Raw genomic sequence first — 13,328 nt, forward strand, 5'->3', positions numbered from 1 at the left:
TCTTTCCAGACCTCTTGTTCATTTAGATTTCAGAGTTCTGTCCAATTCCATGGTCTCTTGGAATTCCCAGCTTTGGCTTTTCCTGGCCTGACTCATTCTGCTGGCATCCAAGGCTGGCCCAGTTAGGCTGAACGACTGGGCATTTTCAGAGTTGCCACCATTTGACTAGAGGTCGTGGAATTCCAAACTTGGGTTGTTGATTGCAGGGTTCTCCTTCCTCAGTGTCTGAGACACAGGCTTTTGGTGGTTGCCTTACCCCTTGTGTTAAATGCTGCTGTTTCTCAGGGCTCTGACTCTAGGCCCTCCTTTCTCACTCTGCACAGTTTTCCTGGGCTGTCTCAACTACTTTTCTGGCTCCCAGTTGCCATTCCACTTCCGTGCTGATCACTTCCAAGTTGTTGTCTGTAGCCTAGATCCTTTGCCTGACCTTCGGAACTGTAGGCCCTCACATCTATAGAGACACTGACATGTCTCACTGGCACTTCCATAAGACCAACATTTCACACTTTGTTTATCCCACATACTGTTCTTCCTGCTTATCCCTCTGATGTCAGCATCCATATCTGTGTCTAGGCCAGAAATCTGATATTCATTCTTGATTTCTTTTTGTTCCTCCAAAGAAAGACTAAGTCTTGTTGATTCTGGCTCCTAAATATATTGGGAAACTATTGAAATTTTTTTTCACCAGTTTCTTCTGCTGTTTCCTTCTATCAGGCCACCATCATCTTTTACTTGGATCTCTGCAACAGCCTTCTAAGTGATCTCCTTGACTTCAGCCTTGCTCCTTTGCAATCCACTTCCCATGCTGCCCCTGAATTATATCCCTTGAATGCTCATTTGACCATGTTTTTTCTTGCTTAAAAAAACCAAAAAACTCTTCTATGGCTTACTTCCCTTGCTCTGACTCCTTCTTCTCAGCCGTTAGGCCTCCACCTAGTCCACCTAGATTCCATTTTCTCTCTCTCTCTCTCTCTCTTTTTTTTTTTTTTTTGAGACAGAGTTTTGCTCTGTTGCCCAGGCTGGAGTGCAGTGGCCTGATCTTGATTCACTGCAACCTCCGCCTCCTGGGTTCAAGCGATTCTCCTGCCTCAGCCTCCTGAGTAGCTGGGACTACAGGCATGTGCCACCATGCCTGGCTAATTTCTGTATTTTTAGTAGAGATGGGGTTTCACCATGTTAGCCAGGCTGGTCTCAAACTCCTGACCTCAGGCAATCCACCTGCCTCAGCCTCCCAAAGTGCTGGAATTACAGGCGTGAGACACCGTATCCGGCTGATTCCATTTTCTCTTAATATCTATCCTGACCCTTTCAAGTTTGTGCGAAGCACTCTTTCATCTCCTGTATAGCACGATGTGCTTTCCTTACCATAACATTTACAGAACATGTTACATTTGCTAGTTTACTTGTCTCTAACCCTCACTAGTCTGCAAGTTCAGGAACTATACTTAGCTTGCTCATCTGTTTTATATCTATTACTTAGGAAATTGCCCCAAATATTGCAGGGACATGGGATACAGGGGTATAGTAGTGTATTATTTGTGGTAAGAATACATGAAGAAATAAACTCATTGCAAATTATCACTGCATAATACTTGTTGGACACTTCCCGTAGGACAGTTATGGTGATGGGTAATTGGAATTGTGTTAGGGTGGGAGGAAAGCTTGGTTAGAAAAGTAAAGCTACAGCAATTATCTTGAATCCATTCATGTAGGATAGGTTCATTAACACTGGTTTGAAAGGTCTTTGATGATTTTAAGAAATAAACGTTACTTGCATGGAGGTTCTGGAAAGAGACTGTCTGAAACAAGTCAAAATACATTCTCCTTTGTTTTATATATATGTAAATGTGATTAAAAAGGTATATATGTAACCAGCAGTCCACTGCAACATAATATAGAAAGTCTTGTCTACTTCACAACATTATTTCCCTTCTTATATACTGGTCTTATCTCCCTTCATCATGCTATAACATAAAGGGCATCAGCTGTGTCATTCCATGATTTTTTTTTCTGGAAAGGATCCTAGTACTTAACAGAGTACCTCAAAGATAGTAGACGCTCAATAGATGTTCATGTGCTCTTGGGTGTTGCTGGCTTTCCTGGTAACTTCTGAAGAAGAATATTTATTTTGATTAGTTTATTTTCCCTAACGTCCTGACAACGGGCGGCATGCTACTAAGATGATGTATTGTGTTTAGATGATAGTTAATTGAAAGATTTCACTGCATAATTGAAAGATTTGACTCTCTCTACTGAGTTCACAGGACTGTGCTGACTCTGCTAATTAGTTATTATCTTTTCTTGTTTTGCAATAATACCATGCTAGGGAACTCACTAATAGAACTTCTAAAAAGCTGAAGAGCTAGTCAGGCAGACAAGTACTGACAAGGACATTTAAAAGTACAGTAAAAGATCAGGCACAGTGGCTCATCGTGCTGTAATCCCAGCACTTTGGGAGGCCAAGGCAGGCAGATTGCCTGAGGCCAGGAGTTTGAGACCAGCCCGGCCAACATGGTGAAACCCTGTCTCTACTAAAAATACAAATATTAGCTGGGTGTGGTGGCACATGCCTGTAGTCCCAGCTATTTTGGAGGCTGAGGCACGAGAATCACTTGAACCTGAGAGGCAGTGGTGGCAGTGAGCTGAGATTGCACCACTGCACTCCAGCCTGGGTGACAGAGTGAGACTCTGTCTCAAAAAAAAAAAAAAAATAGTATGGTAGTTCTAATGAATCATATCTGTCTCTTCAGTTAGGATGTAAACTATCAGTAAAATACAAGATATGAACCAGGCATGGTGGCTCATGCCTATAATCCCAGTACCTGGAGAAGCTGAGGTGAGAGGATTGCTTGAGCCTAGGAGTTTGAGACCAGCCTGGGTAAGACTCTGTCTCTACAGAAAATAAGTAAAAACTAGCTGGGTGTGGTGGCACACAACTGTGGTCCCAGCTACTTGGGAGGCTGAGGTGGGGGATCTCTTGAGCCCGGGAGATCAAGGCTGCAATGAGCTGAGATTGCACCACTGCACTCCAGCCTGGGCAACAGAGAGAGACCCTGTCAAAAAAAAAAAAAAAAAAAAAAGATATAGCAGAAAATGAAGATGGGATTTGCGATTCTGGATTTCCAGGTTCATGGATGAAGTCTGATGAGTTGCTATGACTGTCAAAATAGCATAGATTCATAGTTCCACGAAGGTAAAGGAATTAGGTTAGCACCTGTTTTAATTAAACTTTGATTGGATTGAATGCACAAAATAGAAAAATTATAAAATACACTGGTTTAAACAAGATAGAAGTTTATTTCCATCTCATGTGAAAGATGGCCAGAGGTAGGCAATCCAGACAGGTGTTAGTAACACATCAAGATCACACAGCTTGGGGGTGACACAAGCCTTAAATTCATTATCCAAGAGATTAAGATGATAATAGCACCTGCCTCATAGAGCTAAGAGGATTTAATAATAAAAACCATATGAAGTACTTGAATAAACACCTGGCACATATAACATGCTCAATAGGTGTTATGTATTAATGTGAGAGAGCTGCAGATTACTCAAGTGATGAATAAATAGTAACTAACATTCTGATAACTTACATGGAGGAAGGATGAGGGATCTGGGAGAGGACATCGCAGGGGTTTCTCATCTATTTTGGAGGCTCTGGGAATACTCTTCTGAGGAACTAATGCCCCAGATATATCTGAAAGATGAGTAGGTGTTAGCTGGGTGGCCGGCTGGGGATGGTTCCAATCAGAGAGAATCCACCTGTCCTGGATTAGGAGGGGAACCAGAAAGGAGTGAAAGGAGGCTTTGTGTCTGGATTGCAGAAGATGAGGCTGGAGAGGAGCAGGGCCAAGGCCAGGAGGACAGCTGTTAGGGATTTGGGTCCTTATCAGGAGAGTAATGGGCAACCATCAATGAGGATCAATCAGTTGGAGGAGGAAGTTACCACGAGGCTGGATCTCTGCTTGTGTCCAGAGCTCCCAACCACCAGGGGCTGATGCTCCTAGGTGGGACTGACTGTAGACAACTTGCCTTGATGTATCTTACATCCTGGAGAAAGGGTGGGGCTCCAGCCTTTCGAGAGATCCTGGAGAAAGGGTGGGGCTCCAGCCATTTTGAGAGATTCATAGTGTGCATTTGATAACACATTGAATGCCAGATAACTGGGTGGAAAAGAAGCTTATTTTGATTCACACTTCCTCATTCACACAAAAATATTCTGAAAGCCCTAAACTAGAGGAGAGAATGTATGCATAATCTGAAAACACTTATATTTGGCTCTAGGAACCACAAACGTAAGGAGTTCAAGTGGCATGGTCACCTCTGTGTCCATATTCTTGCACTCCTGAAATTCCCTTGGATTCACACTGTCCCCCTCTGGCCCCTGCTTGGGGTCTGGGACCTACCAGTGAAAGAAGGGTGGGCCCACTTGGAGTAATTGAGCACTACTCATTTATTCCACAGTGGCTTATGGTTGTTGAAACTTACATAGGGACTCAGGTGAGAGCAAACTATTCTTGCAGATAATATGCTGTAGATGTGGAAATCTGTTGTCTGTTCTTATATAGCTATAAGCACACCATGTGCATAAAATGCATGAACATTATTCAATTATTTTTTAATATGTTTGACAAAAATTTTAGAGGAACAAAAATAAAGGAGTTCATTAATAGAACTATAGTAGGAACTACATGTTATCAAATATGTAACTATGGAGTCTAATTATCTCATCTCTGGTTTTTACTGTATTCTAAAACAAGTGTGGAAGTGGAGCACTCTACATATCCTAAGTGCCAAAAATATTCTCTTCATGAAATTCACCAGATCTGCAAAACACAGCTCCTTTTGAAGAGAAGAGCCAGGGAACTCCATTAGCAGGCTTCGATGGCATTAATAATTCAGAGAGGTGCCCTCTATCTTCTTTGAGATAGACAGAAGGGTCCCTTTTAATGTATAACTAGGCAGTAGACAGGAGAGGACACGGGTTGGAGAGAAGAGGAGGTTGCAAGCCAGCACCTGTCCCGCACCAGGGGATGGAAGCTAATTGTGAAAAGCTGCCCCACTACAGCTGCTGCCTTTTGAAAAATGCAAACTATGTTTTGAGCAAACATATCATCCACTTGTCAGTATCTTAGATTCCTGACAGATATGATTATTCCCTCCTCCCCACTAGTGGCTTCATCTTATCTAATTAGCATGTGTGAAAGTTGATTCCTTTTTTAAGCAGGAAGCTATGGAAACAAAATTAATTTGTGATTTAATCTTAACTCATGGAAGCATTAATGATAATTAAAAATTATTTTAAAAATTAAAAAAATTTTCATACACATTTTGGATATGTTGTCATGAGAGTATTAAGATATCACAGATAAGTGGCTTCCAATATTTCCAGCACTTGAAAATTTAAAAAAATGGCACTTCTCTCTGAATTCAGTATTCCCGTAGTAATGGAGAATCTGGGAATCAAAGTGAGTATTTCTGGGAAAAAAAAATATTTCTCCTGGCAGACAAAAGCTTAGTAGCATGAAGTCAGTGTATGGTCCAGCCGCAGTCAGAGCTGGCTGAAAAGTGTAAAAGTCAATAAGGAATGATGTTTTTTGTTATTATCAACATCTGTTGAGGGCCTAGTAGGTGTTATTCAGTGATAGAGAAAAACTTGATTTGGAATCATCACTGCAGTTAAATAAATTAAATGAAAAAGTGAAAAAAGCCTCATCATTATTGGAAAAAGGAGAGAAAATGTTCCATATTTAGCCATATCATATGTATCAGTTTTGAGATGGCAGAAGCCAAACAAAAAGATGGCTGGATGCATCATTAGAGTTTTTGGTTACCAAGGAACTAAGATTTGCTGCTGTGCCTTAGAGTTATAGAATTTGTAGTAGGGCAATGATCTTTGAACAGGTTAGAGAGGTCCTGGAGGTCCCTGAGACACTTTTAGTGAATCTGCAGAATCTTCCCTTTTCCAACTAAACATCTGTGGGAAGCCACATTTTTTTTCACATATTTAAATCAAAGCAACGTATCACAACAGGTTCAGCAAAAGTAGATGTAAGAATCCAGATATTAAAAATCCAATTATGTTACAGAAAAAAAAAAAAAAAAAAAAAAAAGAATCCAGATGTCTTTTATTACGCAAAAATTACAGAGGTTTGCAAACATTCAAAACAATAGAACGCTTCTAAGTAATTGTTTTTGTTTTAGAAAATAGTTATTTGTTTAAATAAAACTATATTATTTATGTTAACATATAATGGTTTTATTTTAATTAATTAGAGCTTTAAAAAATTCTGTTTGAATTTCTAATATTATAAATATGAAGAAATATAATTCATATGAACAAAAAGCTTTTTGGAGTTCTCATTTATGTATAAGAGTGCAAATGATATCACCTTACACTTGTAAGAATAATTTTTTTCTCTCTTTCTTTTTTTTTTTTTTTGAGATGGAGTCTCGCTTTGTCACCCAGGCTGGAGTGCAGTGGCGCAACCTCGGCTCATAGGTTCAAGCAATTCTCTGCCTCAGCCTCATGAGTAGCTGGAATTACAGGTGCCCGCCACCACGCCTGGCTAATTTTTTTATTTTTTGTAGAAACGGGGTTTTAGCATCTTGGCCAGGCTTGTCTTGAACTCCTAACCTCGCGATTCACCCGCCTTGGCCTCCCAAAGTGCTGGGATTACAGGCATGAGAAAAAAATAAATAAATAAAAAAGAGAAAAGATAACAAATGCTGGCAAAGATATGAAGAAAAGAGAAACCTTGTACACCATTGGTGGGAATGTAAATTAACGCAGTTATTATGAAAACTAGTATGGGGGTTCTTCAAAAAACTAAAAATAGAGCTACCATGTGATCTAGCAATTCTACTTCTAGATATATATCCATAGAAAAGAAAATCAGTACATTGAAGAGATATCTGCTCTCCTATGTTCATAACAGCATTATTCACAGTAGCCAAGATATAGAATCAACCTATATTCACCAAATGATGAATGCATAAAGAATCAGGATATTCCTCAATGGATGAATACATAAAGAAAACATGATACATGTACACGATGGAATACTATTGAGTCTTAAGAAATTGTATCATTTTCAACAACATGGAACTTGGAGGACATTATGTTGAGTGAAATAAGCTGGCACTGAAAGGCAAATGCTGCATGATTTCACCTATATGTGGAATGGAAAAAAATAAAAAAAATTGAGCTCATGGAAACATGGAGTAGAATCATGGCTACCGGGCACTGGGATAGAAAGAAGACTGAAATGGGGAGATGTTGGTTAAAAGGTACAAAATTTTCAGGAAGATAGAAGGAATACACTTTGGAGATCCATTGTATATCATGGTGGATATAACTAATGATAGTGTATAGCACACCTAAAATTTGCTAAGATAATAGATTTTGAATATTTTCATGACAAAATGATAAGTATGTGAAGTGACAGGTATATTAATTGGCTTGATTTAATCATTTCACAGTGTATACATACATCAGACAATTAAAAAACAAAGGGTAAATCTGGGTAAAGAATATATCTCTTTTTACTATTCCTACAAATTTTCTGTGTCTAAAATTATTTCAAAATAAAATGAAAGAAAAAATGACATTTTTGAATAATTAAAAAAGAGAGTGTAAGGATTCTTGAGATTAAAATCTCAAGTTTAAAGGGTCTTGAGATTACAGTTTAAAAGTTTGAGCTCCTAACCTTACGTATCTGCCCACCTTGGCCTCCTGTAATCCCAGCTACTAGGGAGGCTGAGGCACAAGAATCGCTTGAACCTGGGAGGTGGAGGTTGCAATGAGCCAAGATTGAGCCACTGCACTCCAACCTGGGAGATAGATCAAGATTGTGTCAAAAAAAAAAAAAAAAACAAAAAAAACCCCAACAACGCTTGAGACCTGCTCCTGCAAGTATTTAACTCACAGAAATGGAGATAGCACCAGGTAAAAATGAAGTAAAAGCTGTGTAAGCTGTGTGTTCGGCCTTGCAGAACAGGAAGCCTGAGAAAGGAGAGGTTATTTAGAATGCAGTCTCTCTTGGGGAAAACATATATTCCAGCGATCCTCTCTACAATGGGACTTCATTCACCCTCCAAATCCCTTTTTGGAAGTTTGTGTCTTAGCTTTCCTCTATTGTGACTTTTACTGCTCCTTCTGCTCTGGATACAGACACCATAAAATTTACTGTTCATCCAAGAACACTTTTGAGAGTAAAAAATGGAATTATTAATAATTACAGGACAATAGCCTGAACACCAATGATTACATTAGCCACGAAGTGATTAGGTTTCAACAGTGCATTTCTGTATTTGATCTCCAACACATTTTGCTTTTTAAAATTGAGTTCTGAAATTAGAGACAAGAGCAGATGGCAGTAGATTCACTCTAATTCAGGGAGTTAGTAAGAAATTTTGAATTCTTTTACTATATAATTTGAAGCGTGCTTTAATGTCATCATCATAAACGGAAGGGTGGGTTGATGAGTTTACTCAGATTAGGGTGGTACAATCTTTGGGGCGGAGCCTCTGACTCTGATTGGTTGGAGAATGTTTTCCAGGCAGGATAAAAATGCCAGTGTCTCTGCGCCGAAACTCAGAGAGGAGCAGACATCTGTAGAGGTAGAGACCCGCAGGCTTCGGATCTTTCAGACTTCTGCTGGAAGTCTCCAAGTCAAGGTAAGTTATACCTTCTGTTTAAGCTATTTCCAATGTCCTATTCTGTCTTTGGCTACAAACTGGTGTTTTCGAATGCCTTTAACTATTTATTTTAGAGGAGAAAGAACTAGTTTTTTCCTGTGCCAGGGAGCTTTCTTCACCTTTTTTTTTTTTTTTGAGACGGAGTCTCGCTCTGTCACCCAGGCTGGAGTGCAGTGGCGCGATCTCGGCTCACTGCAAGCTCCACCTCCCGGGTTCACGCCATTCTCCTGCCTCAGCCTCCCGGGTAGCTGGGACTGCAGGCGCCCGCCACCACCCCCGGCTAATTTTTTGTATTTTTAGTAGAGACGGGGTTTCACCGTGGTCTCGATCTCCTGACCTCGTGATCCGCCCGCCTCGGCCTCCCAAAGTGCTGGGATTACAAGCGTGAGCCACCGCGCCCGGCCTCTCACCTTTAACTATATCTTTGCCATTTAAATTTTTGCGTATGAACCTCAGGTCACTCTTTGCATGAACTTGTATTTTTATGTGTTTTCAACTACAATTGATTTGCTGTTTTAAAATGGTTTCTTTTTATTTTCCAACATTTCTTAAAAGATTTCTGGGTTTTCGGCCGGGCGCCATGGTTCGCGCCTGCGCTTTGGGAGGCTGAGGTGGGTGGATCACGAGGTCAGGAGACCAGCCTGTCTAACATGGTGAAACACCGTCTCTACTAAAAATACAAAACTTAGCCGGACCTGGTGGCACACGCTTGTAATCCCAGCTACTCAGGAGGCCGAGGCAGGAGAATTGCTTGAACCCTGGAGGCAGAGGTGGCAGTGAGCCGAGATGGAGCCACTGCACCCCCAGCCTGGGCGACAGAGCAAGATTCCGTCTCAAAAAAAAAAAAAGACTTCGCTTCGGGTTTTCACTTAAATATACTTGACCACTTTTAGTAGTTGTGTCATAATTAGCTGAATCATTTTATTGTTAGATAATTTGATGGTCCCTGATCATTTGGGATGGTAGTTAACACTGAAATGAACAACTTGTGAATAAGTGTAGCATTTTTTTTCTTTTGTAAAATTGTTTTCTTAGATACATTCCAAGGTGGGTTAGGCAATTAGATTTCCAGCACCATGTTAAATTTCCCATTAAATTGAAAAAGATAACAGAATTTAAGAAAGAGGTAATCTCTGGTTGTCTGCCAGCCAGGCACCATGAGATTGGAATGCTGATCAGGACTTGGAAGACAAAGTTTTATGTGGGCAGATACCCTGTTTATTACACAAGTTTGTGTTTCCAGAGTCCAGTTGAGCCAAGAGCACGAAAGGGTCTCAATAAGTATTTGTTGGAAAGAGATTAGAGAATGTGTTCTGGGATGTAGGACAGTTCTAGTAACTCAGTCTTAGGCTGGCCTCAGTGGTGTTCATCACTTCCTCTCTCTGGTAATGTTGATGCTGCTCCTCTTTCTGTCCCTCATTCTGTTACTACTGTCACCACTGAATGTGTGATTTGTGGGTACTTGGTAAGAAGTTCTGCTAGTTACTTCTCAGTGCAGGCTCTTATTGGAGAACAGTCCTCTGTTCACATCATCTCAAAGGTGCTGTCCAGCTTTGTGAGGCTGTCTTTGGGTCATAGGTCTAGCCTGGTCCAATATGCTGTGCCCAGCATGTCAGACAGCTCACTCAAAGAATGACAGCCATGGTGGGAAGTCCTCTAGCAGCACCAGAGGCTCTCAAGCTTTGGGAGCAGTTGGGGTAACTGGAGGGCATCTTCTTTGTCTGGAACATCTTTTTGGTTTGTATTCAGGCATGATTATTTTGGAGAAGTTAATGACTATTACATTTTCATTCACATTAATTCAAGCCTTAATTAGTTTTCTTAGAGTGCTTTAAAACATTTCATCTAATAACACTTTGTCCTTAAACTTGACTTTTTTATGGGCATCTCATTTTGCAGTGGATTTTTCTGGCTTTACTCACATGTGGTGATTTTCCTGGAAATTCTGAGGATTCCTTAGAGTCACTTTTCTGTGATGATTAACATAGAATTGGCTTTATTTTCATGATTGAATTTAGACATGAAAATTCTTTTTCCTAAACTGCAGGTGATCTACAAAGAAATACTGAGTGGAGACTATACTGAGATTCTATTAAAGACCCACTTGAATTCAGCCCCCATTAGAAGAAACTTTGGCCAGAGCAGCCAACACATCACCTGGAAGTCTTCAGACTAGGTAAGCTGCACTGTCTGAAAAGAAAGTTTCCACTGTCCTATTTCTGTCTTGTGATTATCTAGAGTTTGAAGAGTTTTGAAATCATTTTTATCACCATGACTACATTACTGTGATTCTCTAGCAATTTAGTGTCACTTTCCTATACAAACTACAGAAATATTATTTATTTTTTGTTATTCTTAGTTAATTTCTTAGTTAATAAATTTATTATTTATTAAATAATATAATTCATGTATGTATGCCAATAACTTATTTATTAATTTATATTATTTAATCTTGGATTTAGACCATTGGAGAGTGGATTGTGTACTGCGGGCTCCCAAGTGCTTCTAGAAGCCGATAAAGGATCATTTCAGTTTACTTCACGGCTAAGGAGTAACCCTTAGGAACCATGGCCCAATACCTGCAAGCAGAGTCGTCCTGTCCAGTTTGCCTGGAGTTTTTCTCCTGTCCCATTTCTCTCTCTTGTACACACATTTTCTGCCTTGATTGCATCCAGAATTGGATGCTAGAAAACCATGAGTTTAGAGTGGTGTGCCCCTTGTGTCGAGACGTGGTGAAGGCACCTCCTATGGAAGAATGGCAAATAAGAGCCCTAACACTTATCACCAAGCAGCAGGATGGCCGACTTGAGGAAAGTCTGCACGTGAGGGAGCGGCTCCGGCATTTTCGGGAGGATGTGACCCTGGATGCAGCCACTGCCAGCCCCCTCCTTGTCTTCTCCAATGATCTAAGAAGCGCTCAGTGTGGGAACATCCACCACGACCTGACAAAAGATCCCAGGCTGACCTGTGTCCTGGGTACTCCCTGCTTCTCCTCCGGCCAACATTACTGGGAGGTTGAAGTGGGAGAGGTGAAGTCATGGTCCCTGGGCGTCTGCAAGGAGTCGGCTGACAGAAAGAGCAGTGATTTATCCCCTGAGCATGGCTTCTGGATCATTAGCATGAAGGCAGGAGCAATCCATGCTAACACCGACCTGGAGAGAATTCCTGCAAGCCCTGGCCTTCGCCGTGTGGGAATTTTCCTGGATGTTGACCTTGAAGAAATCCAGTTTTTTGATGTTGACAAGAATGTCCACATCTATACACATGATTCTTTATTCTCTTTGGAGCCTTTGCGTCCATTCTTCTGTGTTGAGCTCTTGGGAGAAGGGGAGAGTGGCAACATCCTGACCATCTGCCCATGAGAAAATCAGCCCTTCCTAGAAGATTTCTAAGAGGTGAAAGAGAATTTTGGCCTGAGAAAGGTCAGCATGATTGAGAAAGAGATAAAATGCGCTATAGTGCAAAGACTTGGTAAATTTTTACAGTAGATTTTGTAGACTTTGTAGCAAAACGATTTTTGGATTTTTGGGGTAAATTTTGTAATATTTGTAGCTAGGTAACTGGGGTCTTTAGGGATGTTATTAAGTACTCTAAGCCTCAGTTTTCCAGTCTGTAGATGCCGATAGTTGTATCTCAGTCAAGCAGCTGTGGTAATTAGAGACAATACTATGCCTTTGTCTTATAGTAAATAACAAATAGAGAAATATTAGATTGTAAGTAAGCTAGATATTAGGTTTTGTGGATAGGCAATATCTTTTTCATTATTTCAAGCTATTTTGTGTAATTCCTGATAATGTCTGAGGAGGAAGAAAAATTAAACAGCCAGTATGAGTTATTTTGTTGATATGGCATGAAATTTCAGACAAATTGGTATTGGGGAAGAACTAAGTTTTTCATTTTTATTTTCTTTGAAACACAGCCACATAAGGTTTCTTGAAAGACAAAGAACTTTGACCAAAATGTATTGTTAATGGTGATTCATATTCTTATGGGAAGTGTCATTTACCCATCTCAATAATTGGACTATTGTGATTTATAAGAATTCTTATCAACCATGTTAACTAACACATTCATCAAAAACTGTTTTCAAGGTTGCTTTTGATTTTATTTTTTTTTGTAGAATTTATGTTTTTTGCAAATAAATTTATAAAGCTTGGATGTGTTCATGTTTATGCTGTTTGGTCCGTCTCTCACATACAGTCTGAAGTTTGTACCCCTCTTCCTCCAGCACATCTACATGGTCCCAGACTGTGATTTCCAATACGTCATCCTTATACTCTCATGATGGCTCCTTTTCGAACTATTCAGGTCTCTTAGGGTTGTATTTTTTCTGATTTACTGAGTCAGCCACTTCTGAGATTACAACGGCCCCAAAAGGGCTGGGATCTGAGCATGTTCTGGAATCTGCCTTTGACTTCCTTTCTAGAGAGACCCAGAATTGTCATTTCCGTTCTCTTTCCAACTTCTTTGGGAGTAGGGAGATAGCCACTTTCCACTCCTTATTCTCTTTTGATCTCTACAACTTTATTTCAGGGGACTCATTGCCCTTCCATAACTGGGCAAAATTTCAGGATACAAAATAAATGTACAAAAGTCACTAGCATTCTTAAATACCAACAGGAGTCAAG

At 40.2% G+C, this 13,328-nt stretch overlaps 1 protein-coding gene across 1 annotated transcript; it reads left to right on the forward strand.

Moving 5' to 3' along the window:
* Window positions 1-8,599: 8,599 nt before the first annotated feature.
* RFPL4B (ret finger protein like 4B) lies at window positions 8,600-12,857 on the forward strand. The gene is made up of 3 exons (XM_004087631.2): window positions 8,600-8,679; window positions 10,748-10,876; window positions 11,163-12,857. The coding sequence occupies exon 3, from the start codon at window positions 11,268-11,270 to the stop codon at window positions 12,060-12,062; it is 795 nt and encodes a 264-aa protein (XP_004087679.1). The 5' UTR covers window positions 8,600-8,679; window positions 10,748-10,876; window positions 11,163-11,267; the 3' UTR covers window positions 12,063-12,857.
* Window positions 12,858-13,328: the final 471 nt, after the last annotated feature.

The sequence above is a fragment of the Nomascus leucogenys genome, chromosome 3, assembly GCF_006542625.1.
Source record: "Nomascus leucogenys isolate Asia chromosome 3, Asia_NLE_v1, whole genome shotgun sequence".
NCBI classification, from domain to species: domain Eukaryota; kingdom Metazoa; phylum Chordata; class Mammalia; order Primates; family Hylobatidae; genus Nomascus; species Nomascus leucogenys.

Excerpts from the sequence above, each read along its gene's own strand:
- RFPL4B (XM_004087631.2), top strand. The coding sequence starts at position 11,268 with ATGGCCCAATACCTGCAAGCAGAGTCGTCCTGTCCAGTTTGCCTGGAG.